Source organism: Dufourea novaeangliae, unplaced genomic scaffold (genome assembly GCF_001272555.1).
Source record: "Dufourea novaeangliae isolate 0120121106 unplaced genomic scaffold, ASM127255v1 scaffold89, whole genome shotgun sequence".
Taxonomy (NCBI): domain Eukaryota; kingdom Metazoa; phylum Arthropoda; class Insecta; order Hymenoptera; family Halictidae; genus Dufourea; species Dufourea novaeangliae.
In genome coordinates, this window is record NW_015373988.1 from 4,360,256 (window position 1) to 4,385,120 (window position 24,865).

The 24,865-nt window shown below is 39.3% G+C and overlaps 1 protein-coding gene across 1 annotated transcript in view; it reads left to right on the forward strand.

Annotated features, from left to right (window-relative positions):
• Positions 1-24,865, forward strand: part of LOC107187502 (neurotrimin-like) — a 173,761-nt gene that overhangs the window by 114,828 nt on the left and 34,068 nt on the right. The window contains exon 3 of the mRNA XM_015575621.1: positions 20,755-20,962. Within this exon, the coding sequence (XP_015431107.1) occupies positions 20,755-20,962 (208 nt within the window). The remainder of the gene's footprint in view (positions 1-20,754; positions 20,963-24,865) is intronic.

Genomic DNA, 24,865 nt, shown 5'->3' on the forward strand with positions numbered 1-24,865 from the left:
CGACAATCAAATCCGTCTCCACCATTATTTTCTCAAAGACTCACGCGAGTAACGATGACGGTTAATGGAACAGAAATGGGAAGTAAGAGCTACAGAGGGGTAAGAAATGATCGCCCGGTTATTTCTACGGGAAATGACGTTAGTCGAGTGAAGAGAAAGAAAATGGGTTGCGTGTTCCAGCATCCTTACCCGCCTTCTCGGGATACAATCATTCATTGTGGGTGACACTTGTTACACTGTTGGATATCACGTCTCGTCGAACACGGGCAAGCAATCGGGGAAAAGTTTTCCGGGGGAATAGAACCGAGCTGAAGCTTTTATTAGAACCTTCGGAAGTGTATCAAAAATCGATCCCAGCTTAACGAAGTCCGTGTACCAAGTTCTTAATATGTTTGCTTCTTTGGTAGTTACGCTGGAAATTAAATTGGAACAAGGACATCGCAATTAAGTGTTCTTAGTACACGAAAGCACCAATAAATGGAATCGTACGATGACACATTATGGTGTAAATGAATGTTATAATCAAATCGTGATTGTCTGAATATTAATGAAAAATTTAAGATTGAACGTGAAGATTGTAGATTGCCCTGATTAAATTTTCTTTAATGAGGAGCTACTTTAAATGCATTACGGACGTCTAATAGGAGTATACACGTGTGACTGTTATCTAATTGTAAAGTTTCCGTGTTCAAATTTACTTATTGCACTTTATTTATATAAAAATATCAGTCAATACTTATTTCGTTTAAAGAAATCATATTCATAATCACGTATTATATTTCCCTTCAATGAGTTTATTTCATAATATCGATGGAATATCGAAATTAAAGTCCTCGCAATTGTTTTAGACAGGGTGTTTCCAAAATCATGATAGAAGCCGAGAGGAACTGATTTTTCATGTAAAACTACGTCGAAAATACACAATACAATTTTTCCTGTGACATTTCGTTTCCAAGATACGTAGTCGAATTTGAAAATCTGCGGATACGCGTCCGATCGAATAGAACTTGACTAGCCTGTCTGTTCATTAGATTCCGTTTCTACTTATTGCCAGTACCAATACACGCGTTTCACACGAATCTTCAAACTTCATTTTCACATACGAAAAAATAATATTCCATATTTTTTATTTACTTTTGCGTAAGAAGTCACCTCCGTTCCAGTTGTACCGCGATTTTGGAAACACCCTGTATGCACAAATATGTACAACCTAACCCGATGAATATTAAGAAACGTAGAATCCACACTAGCGGTTAGTGTGACAATTAAGATACTTTTACGCGTTCCGCATTTCAATTGACTATTATTTCCACAAACGGCGGATTGTTCCTCATGCAAGACGTGACCGCGTGAATATTATTACCGGCACGTGACTGCGAACCGTTTTCCTAGCCGTAAAGCCTTGTAATTTTCCCCCGACGTTTCCCAAGGAATGCACTCCCCCGATTTCATTTTAAGGAGGATTAACGGCGCACCGTTCGGTACCACCGTCGCCGCCACCGTCGCGATAATTTATTCCTATAACGAAGGACGACGACTTGTTGGAGCCGATCGATCGCGGCATAAAATGACAGGACCGTTCTATTTACGATTAAACACGGAAATTGGAATGAAATAAAATTCCACCGGAGGGGTTCGATCCCATTTACAGACTCCGAGGCAGGGATGCATGCAACGGCTTTTCTGATTCTCCGTTCGAGGAACAATTTACTTCGACTTAGGAGGAGCGAAGCGCTTCCGAACGATGGAATTATGCATATTGGTAGCAAGGCCTCGAGAAATGAATCTCAGAAAAATTCCATGACAAAATGTCATGCTTCAGCATACGTTGCTATGGTGGAATTTGTGCATATACTTGATGTTTTTCTGTTTTCTCGTTTATTAATTTATACATTGATCATTTCGTTCAGACATCTTCTGCCATTTTGTAAGTAGCTGTACTATTATTGTGCACTTAACCCCCTTAGTATCCCAAAAACCTAAATATTGACTTTTCATACGTAATGAAAATTATGAAGTTTGATATAGAATATGACAAAAATATAATACTTGTAACTTTCTTTATGTAGAACAAAATAAACTTTACAATGGAATACAGAAAATTTTGTAAAGTTATATTTATTTTCAGGCAAAATGTGTTAATTTGGGTAAACATCTTCAAGAATGCATATTTTTCAGGGTATTTCTAAATGGTACATAAAACATTTGTAAAGTGGGTCAAGTTAACCATACTACGAGGGTCATTCATTAAGTAATGAGATAAATGGCTGTTGGTTTAATATTGTTTATTCAATAATAAGTTGAATAAGCGATAGGGTTAAGGTATACTGAAATAGTTGTTAAATAACTGTTTTTAATTATTGACAGGTATACTAATAATATTTTGGAAATATTGTACCTTACTTAGATATTCTTTGAACTAGAGTTCTCTATCTCATTAATCGTTTAGCTGCCTGTGCTGCACTGGTGCAATACTCATTTAAAAAGTGCGTCAATCTGTCGTCGTTTAATATTTAACTTTTGTCAACAAGGATTCGTAGTTTCACTGATGTGAAGTAGATCTCAACGTTTTCGGTTGAAAAGTTCAAGCATTCCCAGCAGAAATAAAGAATCATAAGAAAGAAATAGGTCGATTTAATACCGATATTTTCAACTTCAAAATAACAAGGTACAATATATTATATCAGTCTCATAATTTCGAAATAACGATTTAAAGGTCTGGGCGTTAAAGGGTTAAATTTTGAATTACCTACGCAATTACTGGTATACTGATTACTCTATATATTTATTTGTTGTAAATAGTTAAAGAATTTCTTACACTGTGACGTTTTCCTCTTTTGTTAACTAAATTTCTATTACTAGCTGTTATAAAATAAAGCATGGAAATTATATTTGTGTACTTTAAAGTTTCCAACTTGATCTGATATTTTCGTTCACCTGTTTTTCTTATCGAACAGTGGAATGTAGCAGGTGTGATAGAAACACCTGACAGAGAGAAACGAAAGAAAGGACGCATTAGGTCGCAAAGTGCACTTGTTTCGTGATTAATGAACCCGAAAGAATTTGACATCGATAACAATGCCGGTGTCACGGCGATTCCCGAAAGAAACGACATTTTCCTGTATTCTTCGCCCGGTCGCGAACGTGACGGTCCCGTGAATGACATTTCGCGAGCGAAATGGCAAGACAGCAACGGTTGCGTTGGGTAACGCAAAATGTCATTCTTGGCCAAGACACGCCGCCGCAACACGTATCAACGTTTCAAAAATATAGAACTGGAGCGTGTCCTCTCGGCGAACGATTCGTAATACATTTCACTACTGACAACGACAGCACTTTTCACTTTCGCGTCGATACAGAAATACATTCACGAACACAGATTTCCTTTTTTTCTTTAATCATGAAATTTGTCGGTTTCGTATTTATCTATCTAGATTGAACGTAATAAACGACGAAATAATTACTGAAGTGAAAATAACAAATAACAGGCTTTATTAATTTACGGTCTTAATGAACATGGGAATGATTCTGGTGGAATTAATTAAATTTAGAGTAAGCAAGTGTTGCACTGTAAATTAATATATGATAACATGAAATATTTACTTTAATTACTAGAATACGGAAGTTTATGTAAACTCACAAATTTGGGTACAAATATCGAAATATTGAAATGGAGAAAATTTTTGATTATGTACTAGATGCTTTGGTACGTTCGTGATAAAACATAAATTGTATGAAATTTTATTAAAATACTGGTTTTATTGCATTTTCCAATTCAACGGATGCTATAAATGCATAAACACCCGCGCAGTGTCTAATGATCAGAATGGGGAGAGAAGTGCCGTTTGGAACGAATTACACAAATGGTATAGTATTCTCTTTCGAAGAGGCAGGAACTCAGTCTCGTTTAATGCTAACTTCCTCGTATGTATGCAGCGTAACTGCTTCTCCAGTGAAATTCATTAAATTATATGACGCTCTGAATTATTACTTACATAACTAATCCAGTCCATTAAACATTTCGTGTCACATCGGCTTATTTGAAAATCCCGACGTTTACTCATTTCTTGTATTTGCAATACGTCCGTTTTGTTAAGACAACGAAAACCTGCGGTGTTATTTAGTGAAATATAGTAGAACCTCGATTATAGGAACACCCATTGTCGGAACGTTCTGTTAAACGAACATTCTTTAATCTGAACATTCTGTTATCCGAACGCTCTGTAAACCGAATCTTCTTTAATCTGAACATTCTGTTATCCGAACATTCTTTAATCTCAATGTTCTGCTATCCGAACGCTCTGTTATCCGAACGCTCTGTTAACCGAACATACTTTAATCTGAAAGTTCTGTTATCCGAACGCTTTGTTAACCGAACATTCTTTAATCTGACCGTTCTGTTATCAGAATATTTTTTAATCTGAACGTTCTGTTATCCGAACAATATGTTTCAAACATTAGGTGCAATTCACACAATATTCGAGTCACGGGAAAATTCTGTTATCCGAACGTTTGTGTCTTCTCCTTATTAGTACCGATAATCGAGTTCTACTGTACACAGAGTGATATGTTTAAACTTTGTATCCACCTAAAACAGATTCATATACTTGTGTAAACAGGCGCCGATCGACATTCATTTGAATAAAATCTGGTTTCTTATTCCCCCCCAAAAAATTAACAAATAAATGAACACGTTCCATTTACTAAAATGTGAAAAATTGTTTCGTAAATTCAGACAGATATAGTAACAATACGAATAATTCTGACGAGCTTGTTACACCGTAATGTACACAGATGGTGATGTAATCTGCAACGTACGAAAGAGGAATAATTAAACGAAGTCTGTACTTTGATTAAATTTTATTCAGTGACTGTAACATGTTACTGAAGTGACTCAACCACTGTAGATTGTAAATCCTGGAATACTTGCTTGCTTAATAAACGTAACTGGAAGACTCTGGTCCGAGCGTTTTAATCGTTTAATGTCTATGAAAATCTCTCTTGAATTACAAATCGACTGGTATTTCAATATCGGCCGGTAGTTTCGAACGGAACTCGAATCAGCCTGACATTTTTTAATTAAAAAAGAATCACCCTTACAGCCGTTCAAAGTGCCCTCCCCCTTGCCCGCCATCCGGAACTCCCTGTATAAATTTTCACATTTAATTTCGCGTTATAACATTCAAAAAAGCTTCCGTTACAACAAAATTCCATTAGCGCTGCTCGCCCGGTGCTTTAACTATTTCCTTTGAATCCCACCACGCAAATTGTTCGCCTGCAGTCGTTGCCGCCCGAGTTTATGTTCAAAGGAACGCCGGGATAAGTACTGACAGGCCTTTATGTATATCCTATCTTTCGCTAGAGATTGCAGTATTCCCGCCCCCGTCTCCCGTATCTTTATGACCAATCCTAGACACAGCCGGTTTTTATTGTTTCTCGCGTGAAATGGAGCGTGCCACGGGATGGTCGACGTGTCTGAAGTGTCACCTGAAGCGACGCGTCTTATCCGGTCGTTGATAAAATCGTGGATGGAAAACTCGAACCATCCTGAGACGTTGGGCATAATTGTTCCATTAACGATTTCACTTCGTCGCGCTTTTGATCGTTCCGCGTGACTGAATACAGCGATTTTAATTACCGTTGGTTCGTTTTCTCAGAAATGCGACGAAACGGGAGAAAGGATAGTGAAGAAAGAATTATTGAAAATTGGGCCATTCAGTTGAGTTCAATTTCGAGAGAGAACCCATAATATGGTTGCTATGGATATGAAGAAATTGCAAGCGAACGAGTGAGAAAGAGTGGACTTACCGTTACGGACCCAGTTCCCGATTATAATTCCTGATCAGTTTAGTAGATAAATACTATATAATAAGTTTAGTATGATAAAAGTTTTTTCCAGAAAATTACTGAATAATTATCAACTATTTTGAAATTTATACGTAAAATTTGTTAGCTCAGAGTGAGATATAGATATATGATTCAGGTGATCAGTAATTCATCTCTTTGCATTCCTTCACTTAAAAGGTAATTTACAATTTAATTATTATCATTCTTTCATTTTTGTTACTATCAAATTAAAGATAAAACAGATTCACCCAAATAACAATAAGTCTTAAAATACCGCTATAAATACTCTTAAGTGATCAAGAATTGGGTCCGTAACGCAATATCACTGTGGAAATAGGCAATTCAATTAATGAATTTGCGACGAGTACGGCCATGAAGAGAAAAGTACTAACACCTATGTCACAAAAAGAAATATTAATAATAATGGTAGTTAATTAGTAATTTTAGTTATTTAATTATTTAATTACTATTACAAAAATGAAACAGTAATAGTGTAACAATCAATTTTAAATAACATCAGTCGACTATGAAAAATATTCTTCATGGAGTAATTAATACAGGAATGGTACATAATTGGTATTGTAATAATAACAATAATATCTGTAGATTACTTAGGAATGGTATGCGTCGAAAACGATATCGCAACGAAAGGGTTACGCGTCATTAAGGTTTGAATGATTATGTAATAATTGTCCTGGACAACGTTGCTAAATAATTCAGACTGCCGGAAAGCCTGAAATCATTGCTTTTCGAGGACGTCGTGCGTCCCTCAATTAAAACATCACGACCTAAATAAACCGAACAAGATGTGCTATCACAAAAAACATGCCAGTCACCGTATCAGGCTGCAATTACCGTCAACGTCAATTTACCAACAAAGTGTGAACGCACACACCGCCGGGGCTTGATTATAGTACCAGAAAATATATCATCGTAGACGTCCACTGACTCATATCCCGAGGCACTCTGTCCCCGTTAACGTCGAACGCGTAAATCGAAAACGTTTTTTGCCAGTCGGGCTGCTCTGAACGACAGTCCAGCAGTAATAACATGATAATATTAACGGACAGAGGTAGAATATTGTTTATCTTTCTTTTACACGGTTAGGTTATTTTATTGTTTACACGAGTTTCAATTAACTCGTTGAATTATTCCGCCGTCGTTGTTTTCCGAGTGTATAACGTGGACGTTTCAGTTGTACTACTTGTTACTTTCGAATATTATACACTCTTAACAAACAAAAATTTTCAGTATAAATTGAAATATAAATTTCAGTTGGAGGTTAATTTATAGGAAACATAATATCACTGGTTTTTATCATCTTATGGTTCCCTAGGTATTTCGAAATTTCAACATCACACGTGATAAATTCTGTTCAGATGGACGAGATATTCAGAAATTTACGAGGTCAAGCAATAAATAATCCATTGTGGTTTCAAGATAATGATAGTGTAGTTTAAATTCAAAATGGCTTTCTGGATCTTCTATCTAGTCATAAGTGGCTGGGAATGATGGAAACGAGTAACGAATATTATTCATATAGCAAAAGGGTTCTACATTATTTCAAAATAAATATAGAATTTCAGAAGAAAATAGTGGACTACTCATTATTCTGTGTTTATTTTCCATCTGATCGCTTCGTTCTTGTTGATAAAGTCATTACTGAATTTTTCAGTATCCCCTAAAATATTATTTTCAGTTCAAATTTACGTAGCCTGCAACATAGAGAAGCTTTTATTAAATGGATTCCATTCTGTTTTTCTGTATTTTTTTTTTACGTTAGTAGAAGACGACACGATATGTCAGACTATATTTAGTTAATCATCGAAACCAGACCTATTTTGTGGCTATTACAATAGGTCCATGATAAACACACCTGTTAATTGATTCCCCATTGGTAGGTATTTGTATACACGTACAATTGAGATTTGCATCATGTATCAATTAGTTAGATTACGCCTATGCATGCTTGACTTGGGGTGGTAAGGTCTGCTTATGTCAGGTTTAAATAGGTTTGGTCTATCTGCGCCTGGCTCACGTAGATTAGGCGTTTATGTCCGACTGATTACGTTATTCAGGATAAGCCAGAGAATTGTTTGATCGTCAAATTCAGTTTATCCACATTGAAATAGATAACGTATGACTTTGCATTAATAGAACACTATAATTACAATTATTTAAACGTTTACAATTATTTAAATATAGTTCTCTATTGCAAATACATATTAATTATTAAATTCCAGTCCGTAATAGAACACACATTTAAGATGAAGCACACCTGAAAAAAGCATTATAAATTATAATGAAGGCACGAAATTATCGCTAAAACCACCGAACTCGCTAAAATGACAGATTTCAGATTTCACGTTTCATAATTACTGACATAACAAGAACTTATAATTTATTACATACTTTCTATTAGACTATATTATATTATTATATTACGTCCTACATATAAATTTATATATTACGCAATTCAATTTAGAATACACTTAACCTCTGACAGTAAATCTTCCATTAATATTATCATAAATAAATGAAACCCCATTAGAAAATTTAAAGTCACAAGGAAAACGCCAGGACTAAAAAGTAAACCAATACTTTTTCTACCTTCGATATAACAAGCATAAGACATCGTACATTCGATTCTATATTCGCCACTACTAGATTCTATAACATCACATCTTCCAAGCCACCAGATCAATTCTCCCAATACAAAAAAAAAAAAAATAAAAGCGCACGTCCAATTACATCCCTGCTCCCTCGATCGAGACCTCGCAACGATCCCGTCGCTCCACGGAAGAGAGGATATCAGACGTAGAATTTCATAAACAATTATAGGAATTTCGTTAACGATCGAACGTCCCGTTGGATCTCGACGAGGGAACGGCAGTGGCTCGGAAAGACGACGGGAAACGGGCAGAGAAAGAAAGAGGGCGACGGCGTCAGGAAGGGGACTCTGGGAGGAAAAGGTGAGGGGGAGGGGTACCTTGACGTTCGACGATTCAATCAACGCGGCACATTGTCGACGTCAGACGGTGGGGAGGAAAATGTCAGACGTCGCGGCGTCGGATATTCCTGGGGTCGGGATATGAAAAATGACGTCTGACAGCGACGCGAGTCGATGCCGTACACCCGCGCCAAGGTACACCCGGGGAGAATGCTTTTTACCCGGCTCTGTCCCGGGTCAGGCATGATGGGGAAGGGGTGGCTGCTTGACAGATATCCTCGCCAGTATCCGTAGTGCGTGTCGGGACCCCGCGATCTCGTGTAAAAGCGCGTATAAGCAACTCTGTATTGGCTGGGGTGTCGCCCCATCCAGATAGCTCCTATAACACCGTTCGGAATCGAGCCTGTTCCTTCTTCCGTCTGGATGGAGACCTCCCTAGAAAATCGGGAATAATACATTTCTGATATCGCTGTCGTCCCATGGGACGAGGAAAATTCATCCTCAGACGGAGCCTCGCAAATGACGCGGAGTTTCGATGTGGATTAGGGCGATCACAAAGGGGAACCTGGTGTAAACAGGCTAAAAATGGATGAATCTTTGGGAATTTCTTGTGAAGAAGTTATTAAATCGATCTCTTTCAAAATTTGAGAATATCTTATTGTGTAATTCAACTGATAGAAGAATTTTTATTTTCACGTGAAATTTATGAATATTGTTGTTATAAGGATTTATGTGCGAACGAAGTATTGTTTATAATATGACATTTTATGAGAAGACCTGTTTATTTTGAAAAAATTCGGTCCAAAATACAGTCAAAGATAGAACTGTCTGGACACCAGGTACCACTGTCCATTCGATCATCAGAAACGTCCAGTTTCCGATAGTTAACATTGACATGTCGGTATATTATCGCTTGTTGTTAGTTTTATAGACGATGTGGATATTTTACCTTCGTTCACGGTGTAAACTACCTTAAACTTTACCGTAAACTTTATCTTAAATTGTACTCCTTAGAGTACGAGATTTAATGTGAAATGTACGGACAACTTCAGCTTAAACTTTCATGGAACTAATTACGCGCGTTTATGTAAGTGTATGTCTGACTTAATCTTCCACATTGTGTACTGATTATATTTACGTTCATTCTAATGTCAGACATTCATGTTGAACTACGAGTGGATTAATTCTATTTGTCTGACAACTCGTTGATCTGTTCTACTGGTCCCATTGTACGCTCACATAGGTCTCGTTCTATACCCGAGACTAGATTCAGTTGTAATTGTTTGATCACTCATTCACCCCGTTCTACTTATGTGATTCTATATAACAGTGATGGACAACTCAGCGCCCGCCGAACTCACTAGCGGGCAACAACTTAAAAGTTTAAAAATTAATTATTTTGTTATTATTTAAAATTTCTTATTACTTTTTTGGTTAATTGATATTAGGAATAGGAGTGAAGATAGTGCGAGATTAATGAATAACACATATGTATGGTTTGACTGTTTTTTTATTGAAAAATCGTAAGAAAATATACAATTTACAATGGTATTTGTATAAATTTAATAACAATTGCTTTAAATACTACTTAATATAAAGGCATCATTTTTGCGTGGCAAACACAAGATCAGGTTGCATCTATCTGTTTTGAATAAAAATAAACATAAATGATTATTAATCATAGATTGAAATGTTTAGATTAAAATGTGCGAGAAGGGTCAAGGAATCCCAATACGCAAATATGTCGTTACGTTTCCTGCCTCGCGTCGCCTTCACAGGAGCCCGCGGCGAGCGGGCTCGGTTGCCCATCACTGCTGTATAGGTTCGATTTTATCTACATATCTGTGAGTGGATGTGATTAATTATCTTCGAACAAACCCGCATCGTATTTGTCTGATTGCATGCAAATCCAGTTCTGTATGTTTGACTACGTATAAATTCATTTTCCACTTCCTACTTGTATGACCATATGATTTCTGGAAAACACATAATTGTCTGTCCTGGTTTTTTCCATGAATTTATAACAAGTCATCTACGTCTCTCAGTTTACTTCTACAATTTGTAACTGTTGTTCCTACGATATTTATCGTAGTGCAGTCGGTTTCAGTCTCTTACATGCCCAGAAACACCTTACATCTTTTTTTAAAAATAGAACCGCATCTTATGTGCTTCCTTACCAAACCAGTTTCTTCGTCTGACCAATGACATGTTTATACTACTTACCAGAGACCAGGCTTCAATTTTCCGTCTACAAGTCAGATGTATATTTCCTTAATTAAAAATCAACAGATAGAATTCTTCGAATCGTTACAATTTACAATACTTCCACTCGCGAATTTTCATAATAACAAACGAAAAAACAATTTTTAAACATATACAGGGTGGTCGATAACTGGTGGTACACCCGGACAAGGGGTGCTTCTTCATAAAAAAATAAGTAAAAAATATAGAATATAATTTTTTCGTAGAAGGCTTTGTTTTCGAAAATATCGACCTTGAAAATTTGAATGTTTTTTTTTAATGCAATGAACAGACGCGCTAACCAAGTCCAATTCAACTGCACGCACAGGCAACAGATTCTCAAAGTCGATTTTCTCGAAAACGGAGTTTCAAATAAAAAAATGTTATTCAACATTTTCCACTTATTTTGTTTACCTAGAATCACCCCCTTTCCAGTCGTACCACTAATTACCGACACACCCTATATAATCGAAGCAACATATTCAGCTGTATGATTTCTCCACCGAATTTTCTCTCTGAAATTACGAATCGCGTCAAAGTGCCTCCTCGTCGACGTTTCAGTCCGCGAGCCGTCAACCGTTAATGCATTCGGTAATCCAGCCACGGAAAATATTCGAAAGGTGGTCCTCGCAGACGTACGCCGGAAGATTCCCCTTCAGGGGGCAACCGCAGAGCAGCCGCACTTAGACCAGCCATTACGTCGAAAATTTGAAAGCAGAACCACCCTGCTGCCTACGTGCGCCCGTTCTGGCCGGTATCCACGAAAGGATTATATCTGTACGTGACATTCGTTACGATGATTACCTTTGTAATTAGCTCGGCCGCGGTTCACGGCCGATTACAATTAACAGTGTATACCCTGTTTAGGTAAAAGCGGTTCATTGGGTTGTTGCCTGGTATCATCGACGTGATACCGTGTTTCGATCGCGACAGAAATGTTTGCTGGCCGATGTAAAACGTTCGACCCGTTTCCAATGGGGTGGAGGAGGATTGGAGGGAACGGGGAAGGGGGTGGAACGTGGTTCGACCAGGTCGGCGAGCCGAAAAGCGTTCGACAGGGACAAACGTACCGGTGGACAATAATTATGCGGATTGCTCCACCGAGGCTAATTATCCCTCTGTACTTGCATCGAATTCACCGGGTCTCTCACTCTGCCCGTCCCCAGTTTCACTGTGCCGAGAGCGGTCTGGCCTCTGGCAAACTTTGACGTTGCGGACAGATGCTTATCTTGCTGCCCTCTGATAACCTATCGAATTAAATCGTAACCCGACCGTCGACCTTTGCGACCGAATACACCTTCCGGGTTCTTTGATGTCCGCCGGTTGAATGACAGTGACAGGGAACTTTTCCATCCGGAATTCTCTGGTTCCGCGATACAGAGGGTACGTGATTATCGTAAAAGCGACAGATTTAGCTTAGCCGAGCACCACTTTTTTCGGGGACACTCGCGCCGGTGTCTCTTTACGGGTTGTTTCTAGAAGTCGAGAGACCAATCAGAGATTCTCTGTATCCGATGGTTCACGGTATATGGGTGGTATTTTGAGCATAGTATACGAATTCTGAAGCGAAGGAACGGGCTTTATTGATTTTTAGTTATTGAGTTATCCACCCGTTTCAATTATTCATGTCGTTGGGTATTGTATTAAAATCTATTCAGCTAAATGCACCTTTTAGCTCGTATAGAATGTGTTCTCTTTTTCGGGTGACTATTGAGACTAATAATTTCGAAACTTAATTATAAAACAGACCATTCTAATCATTAAACAGAGGTCCAAAATTAATAATAACTTGAAAAGACAGTCTCTGATCATACATTAGTGAGTTAAATTGTTTATATATTTTGTTTTATACATTTCATCCTAATATTCGAATGTTCCACTGTCTAAATATTCCGTTATACGAACACAAAGGCTTGCATCAACAGATACCTTCTCCGGTCGAGAGCTTCGAATTCTGAAGTCAATGATATTTGTTTCACCTTCATACGGCCATGAGTTAATGAAATATTTAATGTTCAGTGCTGTGGACCCTGCGAACACTCATCAAGGATTTACTGTATGTATCGTTTACACAGGTACAATGTCCAGTTTCTTCGATTCGATCGAATTCTACGCGGTCACTTAAGTAGAAAAATGCCTGTAATTCAACATCCAAAAAAGACACATCCATGAACATTAAAAAAATCCGTCTATTTTCTTCATCTCGATTTAAATAAACGGGGTTCAGCATCACAGAAGCGATTGTTCGACAATTCGAAAACTTCTTTACCCAAACACATATGTACCCTTATTAATTCGGATACAGAAGGTTCTACTGTATTCCACTGGTTTTATTTAACCGTCGCTCAGCAATTATAGTCTATTAGGACCGACGCGCCTAAACAAACACATCGCATAATCACAACAAGTACACTATGACTTACCATTACCGTGTAAATTAACAAATATAAATTCAACCGTAAAGCAAATACCGTTCGTATAAACAACATCTCGATAACGGGGGACCAGAAAAAACCCATGCATAGGAATAAAATCTCTCTTCCCGCCCACAACATTCGTGTTTATTAATTGCTCTACACTTTCGAGCCGTTCTACCGTGGCTCGCGTGAGAAATAAAAACGAGAAACGAAAATATCGGAATAATTTGCGCGACATCCACGACAGAAATATCGTCGACCCCCCCCCCCCCCACCCTTCATCCACCCCTGCGTTTCATGCTTCGTCGCCCGGACAGTCTGAGTCCCCGCGCCATCTTTTCGCTCTCAATACCGTTGGAGATAGGAATTGTGGAGGGGTGAGGAGGGGTGTCGAGGATGAAGAGGGGTTGAATGACGTGCGTGGACATGGTTTACTCGTAAACGTTCCGCGGCTGCGATTACCGGCACCGTCGTCGAAGCAGAGACCCGTCCGCGTTCGGAATTTTCCAATATTTACACGCGAGAATATTCAATATTTTCCGACGGCGTGGCACGCCGCGAGAAAATTTGAATAACCCAATATGCCTGTTTCGTTGTTGGCTATACATACCTTGCCACGCCGCTCGATGATTCTTTCACAGCGGCCACGGAACAACCCGCGGTGACAATTCTTTGATGCCCGAAACGAACTAGGGAAGATGGTACTGTGAATATCCATTCTATTTGACTTCGTTATGTATTAAACATTTCATAGTTGTTTGTATCTGCATGATCTTCCACAGTCTATAGATAACTGATTGTTGTTTCTTTTTCGATATGGATCAGTACTGGTGTGTAATTTTGTATCTCACTTATGAGTACAATTTAAATAAATTGAGAGATCTTCAGGTACATGAAAATTAGTCTTTTATATTTTGTCTTTTTCTCTCTGATCAGAATTCTGTAGTAGCATAGGAAATTGTTATTTTCATTATCTATTTTAAATGTTTGTATTTCCTTTTATGTGAGGTTGTCCATTAAAAAAGAACAAAGATTCTACTAACTGTTCTTGATGATTATTTTTCTCTGTGTTTTATGGCGTCGTGTTTCTTATGAACGCATAAAATCCTCAATTTAATTATACAGGCTGTTAACCCTCTATAGCCTCGTGTGTCTCTGAAGTTACATACCGATACAGCGATATTTTTTTTGTCTAATTTCATTTTTTGTCGCTACGTGACGTACACATCGTGTTCAATAACCTCCCTTTGGTAACGGATAAGATTTTCTATAGCAATTAATAACTCTAGCTTAAGATATCAGAGTAATAATGAAATCTTAGAAAATTTTAAATTGATTGTTAATTTGTATTTACAAGTTCATATTTGTTGATTTCTCGTTCCATGAATTCGTCTATAGTAATGAACAAAATGTGGTCTCTAGAGGGTTAAAATTATTCTTAAAACAGAGTGCATGGAATTCATCGAATTTAGCAAATAATATCTGATCGATTTAAGTAAAAAAATTGGACTTGGCGAGATTGTAATTATAACGAGAAGGGTGTTAAGCTACAAAATGAAAGAATATAGCGGGTTAGTTAACTATAGGAAACGTCGAAGAATTAAACATTGCAATACGTGAACACAGTAAAACGGCGGGGCACGCAGAAGAGCTGATATAAAAATAAAGGTATCTTTCATTAAGAAATACAATAATTGAGGACGAAAAGCCAATAAACAGTGCGGCCGGTGCAGTTAAATGTAAATGAATAAATAGGCTAGATTAATCTGCGTGCCGCGTTAAACTCGATACAATTTTATACAATATCGATATCGGGACGTTAATGCTTTCAACCACTCATTTCACTTTATCGTTTAATAAAATAAATGGCCACGATGCCATCAACGAAGTCACGACGCGAAAATTGCAAACGGCGTATCGACAGTTACTCGATCGTCCCGATAGAATTGGTTGGTATTTAATACTTTCCTGAATTCCTATAAAATGTCCTGGATAATCATTCTGTTGGCGTTTCGATGCAAGAAATTTAAGGACGATAAATTGTATAGTAATCTCTACATTTTCTTAGATTTTTATTATACTTCATTATTATCTTATAATGTTTATATCTTGTCGACATTCAATTGTTTCATCGGACACATAAGAACATAAAATTTGAAATTCATATTTACTTTGATATTAACAGCACGTAACTAAGCAAGAAGAATTCAGAACTCAATTTATTCTTTGTTAAATAATGCTCGGTATTCTTGTTATTTTTCTCATACCGGAACGCAACTTCGGATGAAATTCCGGTTACTTACTTCGTTAGAAGGAAATCTACGCGGTCAGTTTATAAAACATAGACTTTCAAGTTCCAGTGACGTTTCCTTCGCTGGCAAGGAAGAAGCGAATTAAAGAAAAATATTAGGTCAAAGTTTTACTCATTGACTTGCACAATTTTTTAATTAATGCTCCGAGCTGTGACAGCTTTTTGTTATTACTTTCTTCGAATATAGTATTCACACGTTTAAATAATCGCAAAACTCAAATAATAATTAACGTGCCTTACTTACCAAACAAAGTTTTACATACGTTAAAAAGACAAGGTAATTGAATTACTTTATAGTCGTACAAGATGTCTCAGGTCGGGTGATACAACTGGGCAGAAGGTGATTTTATAAGAAAAAACAAGTTGAAATGGAAAAATACTTCTTTTCATACCAGGTTTCGTTCTCGAGAAAAACCACTCCGAAGTTTCATCGATTTATGTGTATTCGTAGTGCCGATAAGTAGAAACGGAATGTAATGATCAGACGCGCTAGCCAAGTCCTATTCAATTGCACGCGTAACCAGCAGATTTTCGAATTCAATTATCTCGGAAGCAAAGCATCATAGGAAATAATTTTATTTCACATTTTCGGTTTGCTTTTGCATGTAAAATAATCCCTTGCCCGGTTGTACTTCTCGAACTGAGACACAAAAGTCCAGACTTTTGTTTTTATTTTATAGGTTTCTAAAACATTTGAAAAAATTCAGTTGTACTTCCCAGGGTCTGTGCTATAATAGTCTTTAAAATTGAAAGGCCCATATAAGGCCCATGAAAAATAAAGAACTTGTCAAATGGCAACGAATGAGAAATGGCATCAGACGGTTTAAAAAAGTTAAAATGTTTTAGTGAATCATTTACAAGTCGTCGAATGTACACAAAAATGCAACAGAACATTTCTAAAGTAATTTTTAAATAATTCGAGAATGAAAGGGTTAATTCCACATTAAGTATTGTAGAATAAATTCGGCCATCTTGGAGACGTGGATTAACTCGTTATCAACGAATGAATCTTACCTACATAGAAAGATAATTTAACAGACTCCTTAAATTCCAATGCCCAAAATATTGAAATTACGCGAACTTGCGTCCAAGCTCGCATCAAACGACATACAAATCGCAGTTACATTCGATCTCTCTAGATGGAATTTCACACGTTCACCATTCTCGCCTCCCGATAAGGATAAATGTTCGCCGGTGCGCAGCCCCGACAAGGAAATTACGATCGTAACACACCGACAGCTGCTCGATCATTCCCGATCGCTTAGAAACTCAGCGCGCGGCCAATATTCGTTCTTTCGTTGATTATCGGCTACCCTCGATTACCGTGCACGCGAGCGCGGAAAGATAGAAGCTGGGATCGAACCGGAAAGGATGAGGGATCGTCGCGGGCTATTCTTCCGGGGCTGAAACTTTTCTCGGGTCATTTTTCACGGAGTTCGAGGGAAGTCGGTCTTGGTCGTGTATCCCGCGGAATTAAAGGAGAAGGAAATAAAACCGACAATAGAGAGGGACAGGTGTACATGACTACCGCGGCGTCCAGGTTGCCGCTGTCGTAAACGAAAATAAAGAGACGTCATGGACGATTCTCGGGGTTGGTCTGGTTCCTTGGGTTGCGACCGCGAACGGTAGGGAAGGAACGCGAGACAAACGAAATGAATGGGACGAGGAGATGAGGGATAGCACACATACACGTAGAGAAAAAGGGGGAGAAGAAGGGAGAAAGAGGGACAAAGAGGGACAAAGAGGGAGAAAGACTATGAAGATGGGTGAAGGAGGGAGAAGGAGGGAGAAGGAGAGGCGACTGTCAACGAAAGCGGGTAGCCGAGGGAAATTCAAAAACACAGATAGGGAGAGAGATGGAGATTTCTCTATTGTTTATTTAAGCGAGCGCCCCCAACCGCGAACGTGCCACTGTGAGATTACAGTGACGAGCAATTATATCGTCACCGCGAAACGAATCATTTGCAAACCGAAGTCTATTCCGGGTAACCGGTGTTCTCTGGCCTCGATGTGTTTCGGTATGTACGGTCTTGAATAATTGCTCGGACTGGTTACTCCAAACACAGGGCTGTATATGTGTGTACACCTGGCGAAAGAAGAGGAACGACAGGGACGGTTGGGGCGTGTCTTGCGGGTGAATGTGAATAAACACGCGGATGATATTGTGTACATAAATTTGTAATGGACTGACATAGTGGAATATTGAAACGACGGTCAATATTTGGTTTTCACTGACAAAAATTGTTGAAATTGAAAATTTACGGGATGATTTGTTTTTGTTCGTGATGTGTAATTCATTGATTTATCGAGGGCTTAGAGACTAGTTTTATTGCCTCGTCCACGTTTTAATCTTCATTATAGCCTAACTTTACGTTTCGATCTCGTGACATGTGTTTTTAACAAGACGTCTAACAAACACGCTCTGATTATTACATTGTACACAAACATCCCCCTCGCGTCAAATTAAACCAAAGACAATAGGCCCGTCAGTTAAATTCACGCCAGAGCCATTCTCCACATATCCAAAAGCTGAAGTCCCGATCGTAAACTCTCACCACACCTTCGGAACATTTAACTAGGTATATTCAATCGTACAAAACCCTTCACAAAAATCTTGTACGCCCGGCAGTACGTATGAAATACATATCGTTCGTGTCCCCTTTATCACGCTCGAGAGATCTGCATTCTCATTTCACGCTTACAATCCGTAAGTCCCCCTTCAACCCCCCCCCCCCCCCCCATAAGGAACGCATCCACTTCGCGCCTCCTTCCCCCCCCTTCCTAGTATCATAGGACCTTTCCGAAACTTTCGAAGACACAATCCCTTTTCCTGCACTCGAAGATTTACACGTTGTGCACACGGCCGAATTGCGCACAGAGGCACACGACGGAAGTGTGCACGAACGTGCATCGTCCATAGGCCAAATGTATGGCAGTTGGATGAAGTGGATGGTCGGGATAGAAGAGGAAATCAGGCGGGAAACGCTGGGAGTGGGGGAGAAGCTAGTGCTCGTTGAACGGAACGGCCGTTGGATGAGTGGGGGTGAAGGGGAGTGTCGGTGGGAATAGCGGGACGCTTTTAAACGGCGTCGAGTGTATTACGACTTTTAATTACGAAGTGTTTCCTTTTTATGTAACGGGCACGGTTGGTAACGTCGAGCACATTGTCGCGGCACTCGGACAATGAGTCTCATTGAAAGACACACCGGCAGCAGCACTGCGCTCGCGACGACTGTGTAGGAGGGGAAAGATGGCGGCGCATTCGGTCGGATCACGCGGGAAGGAAATGTTCCAGAAGGGATAACGAAAAGAAAGGTGGACGGCGAAGGGGGTGGCGGGGGAGGAGCTCGCGTATAAGAGACGTTTGTAAATGCTGCGGCCGCGTGCGGATTTGTTTCGGTGAAATTTCTTTTTAGAGGCGACGAGACACAGGGGTTGGGAGGTGGGTGTACAGTTTTAACGGAATACCTTGCCCGTCCTTAGACGGGCGACAATGCGTGGTGGGTTATATCCAAAGTAATATCGCGCTGGGTAGTATAATCGAAAGTGGTGGGGATTGAATAAAACGTCGGAAGAGAGAGAACGTCGGTCGTGGTCTCTATGATGCTCGGGTTACGTGTTGTGCGGTATCTGGGTCGGACGGATTGTTATGCCTTTTGATCCAGTAGTAGACAATTGAAACTGCTCTGGGAGTCCTTGTTGAGTCGATTGCTGACCCGGAGGAACGGTCTCGAGCTCCTCCACGCGCTGGCTCGCGGATTTTTTTCTTCGTTGGAACACGGATCTCGTTCTGGGGAATTCAATTGTTGGCGAACAACGAAATGTATACCTGTTTTGATTCGTTCCCCAGGGGGGGGGGGCGGCAGGTGAACCACACCGAGGGAGTGAGTTGTAATGTTCTGATGTTTGTAGAACACGATTGTTCGTTTGGCTGTTGGATCTCGTAATGGGCGTGCAATTCACGTTGCTGTAAATTTTCAATCAATTCGCGCCGCTGTTCTGTTCGGATGGTGTTTGGATTATTATTGGAAGTTATGCAGTCGTTACTTCGATATGAAATTCTGCGGTATAAAATAGCGTAAATATGTTTCACGAGGCATTTGTGATTTGGAAACGTGGAATTATTTATTGTTGGTTTATGTTATTCTGTAGTTTAGAACGTCTCTATTAGCCTCTCGTTTTTCTGATGTTTTTTAACAATCACTTTGTATAACATTGAAATAAACGATGAATTTATGATAAGTTTTGGTGTTTAAACAAGTAACGTTTGGGTTAGTGTTCGATCTGTTTTCGTCTTTGGAATTTAATGTACCGAAGTATTCCTTTTGTGCCATAAAGGAAGATATTTCGCGTCGTATAGACACAGTCTTGAGGAAATTCAAATTCTTGTGAATTATAATGCACCGTCGATAACAGACGGGAAACTCAATTTTACGAGTTCCAGAGCGAGCGCACTTTACTTACCTACGTTCACAGAATTCGTTACTATTTTGGAAGTACCATGCATTTTTCATTATATGTATTTCACATTATATTTCAATCTTACAAATATATTATGAACGTTTATGCAAATGCACATTTTTATACACTTTAAAGAAGCTCGAATTATTTATAATAATTGTTCGTGACTTTTCGAAGCAGACGAAATGAAAAGTAATATAACGTAATATTGTTTATCTTTAGTGTTACTGTTATCACTTAACACTTTGACTGCCTCGTTACCCAAATATGAAATTAATATTGCAGTATAATTAGAAAGAAAATCAGCAGTTCCTATTAATTAAACGCATAGATATTTGACGATTTATGACTTAAAACACGAAATACAGTATGTCTGACTACGCACGGAATTTTTCACTACGACAGTCAACATGTTAAGGGTTCAATAAAGTTAACCATAAAATATGAATCGCATAAAATTTAAAGAAATTATTATTCTGACTTAATAAATCGAAATGTACATAGAAGTGTTATATTTATATTTCTAGGTGGCGTGGTTACGCGTGGATACACAGACGATCCTCACGATCGCCACTCACGTGATCACGAAGAATGATCGAATCGCCGTGACACATAGCGGTCATCGTACATGGTCCCTTCACATCAAAGACACCAAAGAGTCAGACGGGGGATGGTACATGTGCCAAGTGAACACCGACCCAATGTCCAGCAACACTGGCTACCTCGAAGTAGTTGGTAATGTCTCATTCGAATATTTATAATAACTATGAATATTATATAACACAATAATTTTTTCATAGGAATTCTGCCGTAGTAAAATCCTATAATATAAAATCGTTTGAAACTACAGGGAAACAAATTTGAAAAAAAAAAAAAAAAAAGAATTCTCTCGAGAGAAGCGCCTGATGGTCGAGTGATAACGGGAACGGAAAAAGCGGCGTCCTTTTATGTTGTTAAATTTATACCATCTCACAATGACACTGAAAAACTGCAATCTCGATGATATATTGGGCGACCAGCTAAAGAGTGCTCAAGATATTAAATGTTAAAGTTTTGACCTGAATCAGTATAGCCGCCTGATGGGAGAAAGGGCTGAAACACACTTTTCCCAAGTCAGACTTTCTTTTTAAACTTCTCGCGTTATATTTGTACAGCTCGGCGAGTTTGAAAAGACCGCTAAGATAGTGGTTACAGCGTCGTGGGGGAGAAAGCTGAGCTCGACAGCCGTAACTTTAAATTCTTCCGTTTTTAATTTCTCTCCTCTTTTTACCGTGTCACATAGTAACGATGTAATATTGATTTTTATGCCACAGTTGACCTTTCAGCATCCTCGTTGATAGTTTAAAATTTCATAATTAAGAATACACGATAAGAATACATGAGAAAAAATCGGGAAAGCTTTAGGTATAGTTTTTCAATTAACCAGTCAATGTAAATCTCTATTACAAATAGAATGTTTAAATATTCCGCGAGTTTTCTTTTCGAGACTATTTAACGCAACATTAAGAAATCGTGCAAGAAACAGCTGGAAAGTGTTAAAGTTGTTAAGTATCGGCCTTTAGGTCGCAAACCATTTGAAAAAGTAGGGCTACGCCCATTAGTATACAGCAACAAGTGATTCCTAGCGTCAGTCTGCATATTGCGCGCACAGGAGTACTTCCATTATCAGAGATGTTAGCGTGACAGATGATTAATTACCCATTTCTTATTCATGACCGTATTAGATTGAGGTCGCTCTTCATTCAATCACAGATTTTCTCGAGCCACTTTGCATACGAAGCTTCGCTTCAAACAAAGCTACCGATTTCAATTTGATAAAAACGGACGACACGTCGTTTCTGCATGAAAGATTCATTAGATATCATTTATTCAGTCGGCAGCATCAACATCTATGAAGTTGTAGCTTTTCAAAGAGAGTGCTAATAGTAGTGGTGTGTTATTACCGAAATGAAGATTTCTCTGAGACATAAAAATTTTGTATATTCTAGGTTTCTGTGACTTTAGAACTGTACAGAGTGGTTTTAATTTGATGTTAAAAAGTTTATACGCGTGTACCTCTTGAAATTTCAAAAAAAGATCTGGTGAAAATTAATCGTATGAATACTTATATTTGAAATGTATTCGTTTTCCCTTAGGGCACTACACAGTTGTGGTTCATATTTCACATTTAATGTAGGAAGTAGGGCAAATATAACCTGCAAGCAGTAGTAGTTGCACAACAGTGCAAAATATTCGAAATCGTATTAAAGTGGAAAAAAGGTTGTAATATTGCAATAGGTCAACAAGACACTGTTCCACTGTTTGAACAAAACCCCGATGCATTATATCCAAACGTGTATGTATAGTTACAAGTGACGGCCATATTGATAATTCGCTGCGAAGAAAACATATTGTGTTCGAAAAACCGATAGTATTGAACTCTCTTTGGAATTTCTTATAAATTTTGACTCGTAGAATATGAACAAATCGTATTTTAAAATTACCTTGAATGAATTTCCCGAAGAAAAAAACAGAAAACTCGATTCTTCAAGTTATTCGCAAGGATAGGAAATTATGTTCAATACTTCGCACCTTTTATTTCACAAAAATTGCATTACATTTTCTGTTTGAAAACTACAGACACATGTACGTGACAGCAATCCCTATTGAATTTATTTTTCACTATTATATTCTCCTCTTCAATAATAACATTTCCATAGATTGTCGAGACAAATCGATTATTGTATTGGAAACTATGATTCCATTTAAAAAAAAACACACATTTCACCTTCAAATGATCATCTACAAACAAAAACTAATTACACCAAATTATGTCTCATCTAAACCATTTTTTCATACAATGGATAGCTCTCGTAATTTGCATATTTTTTTAACCAGACACCCTGTATATTCGGTGTCCAATAACAAACCTCCCGTAACTATAAAAGAATTCTCCACGAATTGAAGTCTCGACGTAGCACGAATCGTGGCATCCCTGGCCGCTCGGTCATCATTCGAGGAGACGACGACGGTGAATTCCGGAGGGAGCGGAACGGAACGGTGTGTCCACAGCGGCGACTATTTGCCAGTAAATCGCGCGTCTCGAATTGCGAAGTGAGTTTGCATCGCCCGCGTGCGACTCTTTCGCGAAACTCCGAGAGGATCCCTGGACCGGTATTACCCACCCGGTGAAACTCCGCTTAAGAACAGGCAGATTCAGCGTTTTCCCGTGTGTACGTACCGTACGCTTCTGCCCGCGGAACACGTTCTCTCTTGGCGAACTATGGGAAAAAGGGGTAGGGGGCGGTGGATCCTTCTTCCGCGGCCCATGCATCAACCCATCCTTCCACGGAACTTTCTTGGCACTTGGTACCGGCGTTCCTGTTACCGCCAACTTGTCAAACTTCACCAACTACGGTTGCCGTCGCGCCCGAGCATCCAGCGCGTGGACTGTCGCTGGAGAGAGAGACCGTGATTGCGACACCGATATTTAATCCTTGACTATTTCCCAGGTAGTTTCACGGGGCGGTATCGTTGCCCCTCACATGTCGTCTGGAACTGTTCACCCGACCTGTACGGATATTAAAGATGCTCGTTTAGCACCGTCCGGACGGTTTGTTAAGCTCACCCCCTGGGCTCGTGTCCAAGGCTTGTTAAGCCACTCTCTCGTCGTGGATTAGGGTGATCATCGGTGTCGCGGACCACTAATTGCAACCGTCGACCTGAAACAGTTACAGCCTCCTGGTTTACATTTCAGACGAAATTCTCGGACAGTAATCGTAGAGGTGAACCGATCGATACGTTAGACGTCGATCGACGTCTAAAGCTAGGACGGGGAAAGGTCTTTTTTTACCGATATGGTACTTTTGTCGAATCGGTAACAGTCGAAAGCAGTATGCAGACGTAAAGTTGGCTCCCCATTATGGCGATCGGCAATATCGAACATATGGGGATATGTCATCGGTATGTGCCAACAGGTCGCAGGGCATAGTGGAAACACAAAATAGGCCGATCGGTTTTGTCGATCGGTTTTGCTGGTCAGCGTAATGGGGACGCAGCTTAACAATAAAGGAAGTACTCATCGCGTCAGAGTTGGATTTTTGATGAAGATTCAAAGTCGTATGAACGCTGCTTTATTTTGTCGATTCGGTACCTCTTGCCGAATTAGTAATTCTTCATCCCTTACAGCGCAAAATCAGACCACATGCATCTGTAATGATTATTTCGTTCAATCTCACGGCACCGTGTAGACAAAAGGGACAGGGGATCCGCAGGAAACGTTTCAACTCCGAAATCAGTGTAATCATGGCCGGTGAAAGAGTCCCATCCGCAGAGATAGAGACACTTAGACTCTGTGCGGCTCTTTCTGGGTGGTCTCGGATTTGTGGCGGTTGGATGCAAATATATGTAAAGTGTACACCACGTACGAAAACCATAGAGTGGGCGATTGTACTCTTGGCGGGGCTATTAAACACCTTCCTGGCGACTCGCGGCTCCTCGCCCTAATAACCGGCCCTCGGCTACTACGGCCACCCGAGGAGCCCATTTGCCAGTCGCTGACCACGGCAGAACGCGTGCTGGGAACGTATGGTTTAGCCTGGTCGTAACCCTTCGTTAAATTTCTTCTTTATCGGTCGGAACGATCACTGGCCGTGCTGT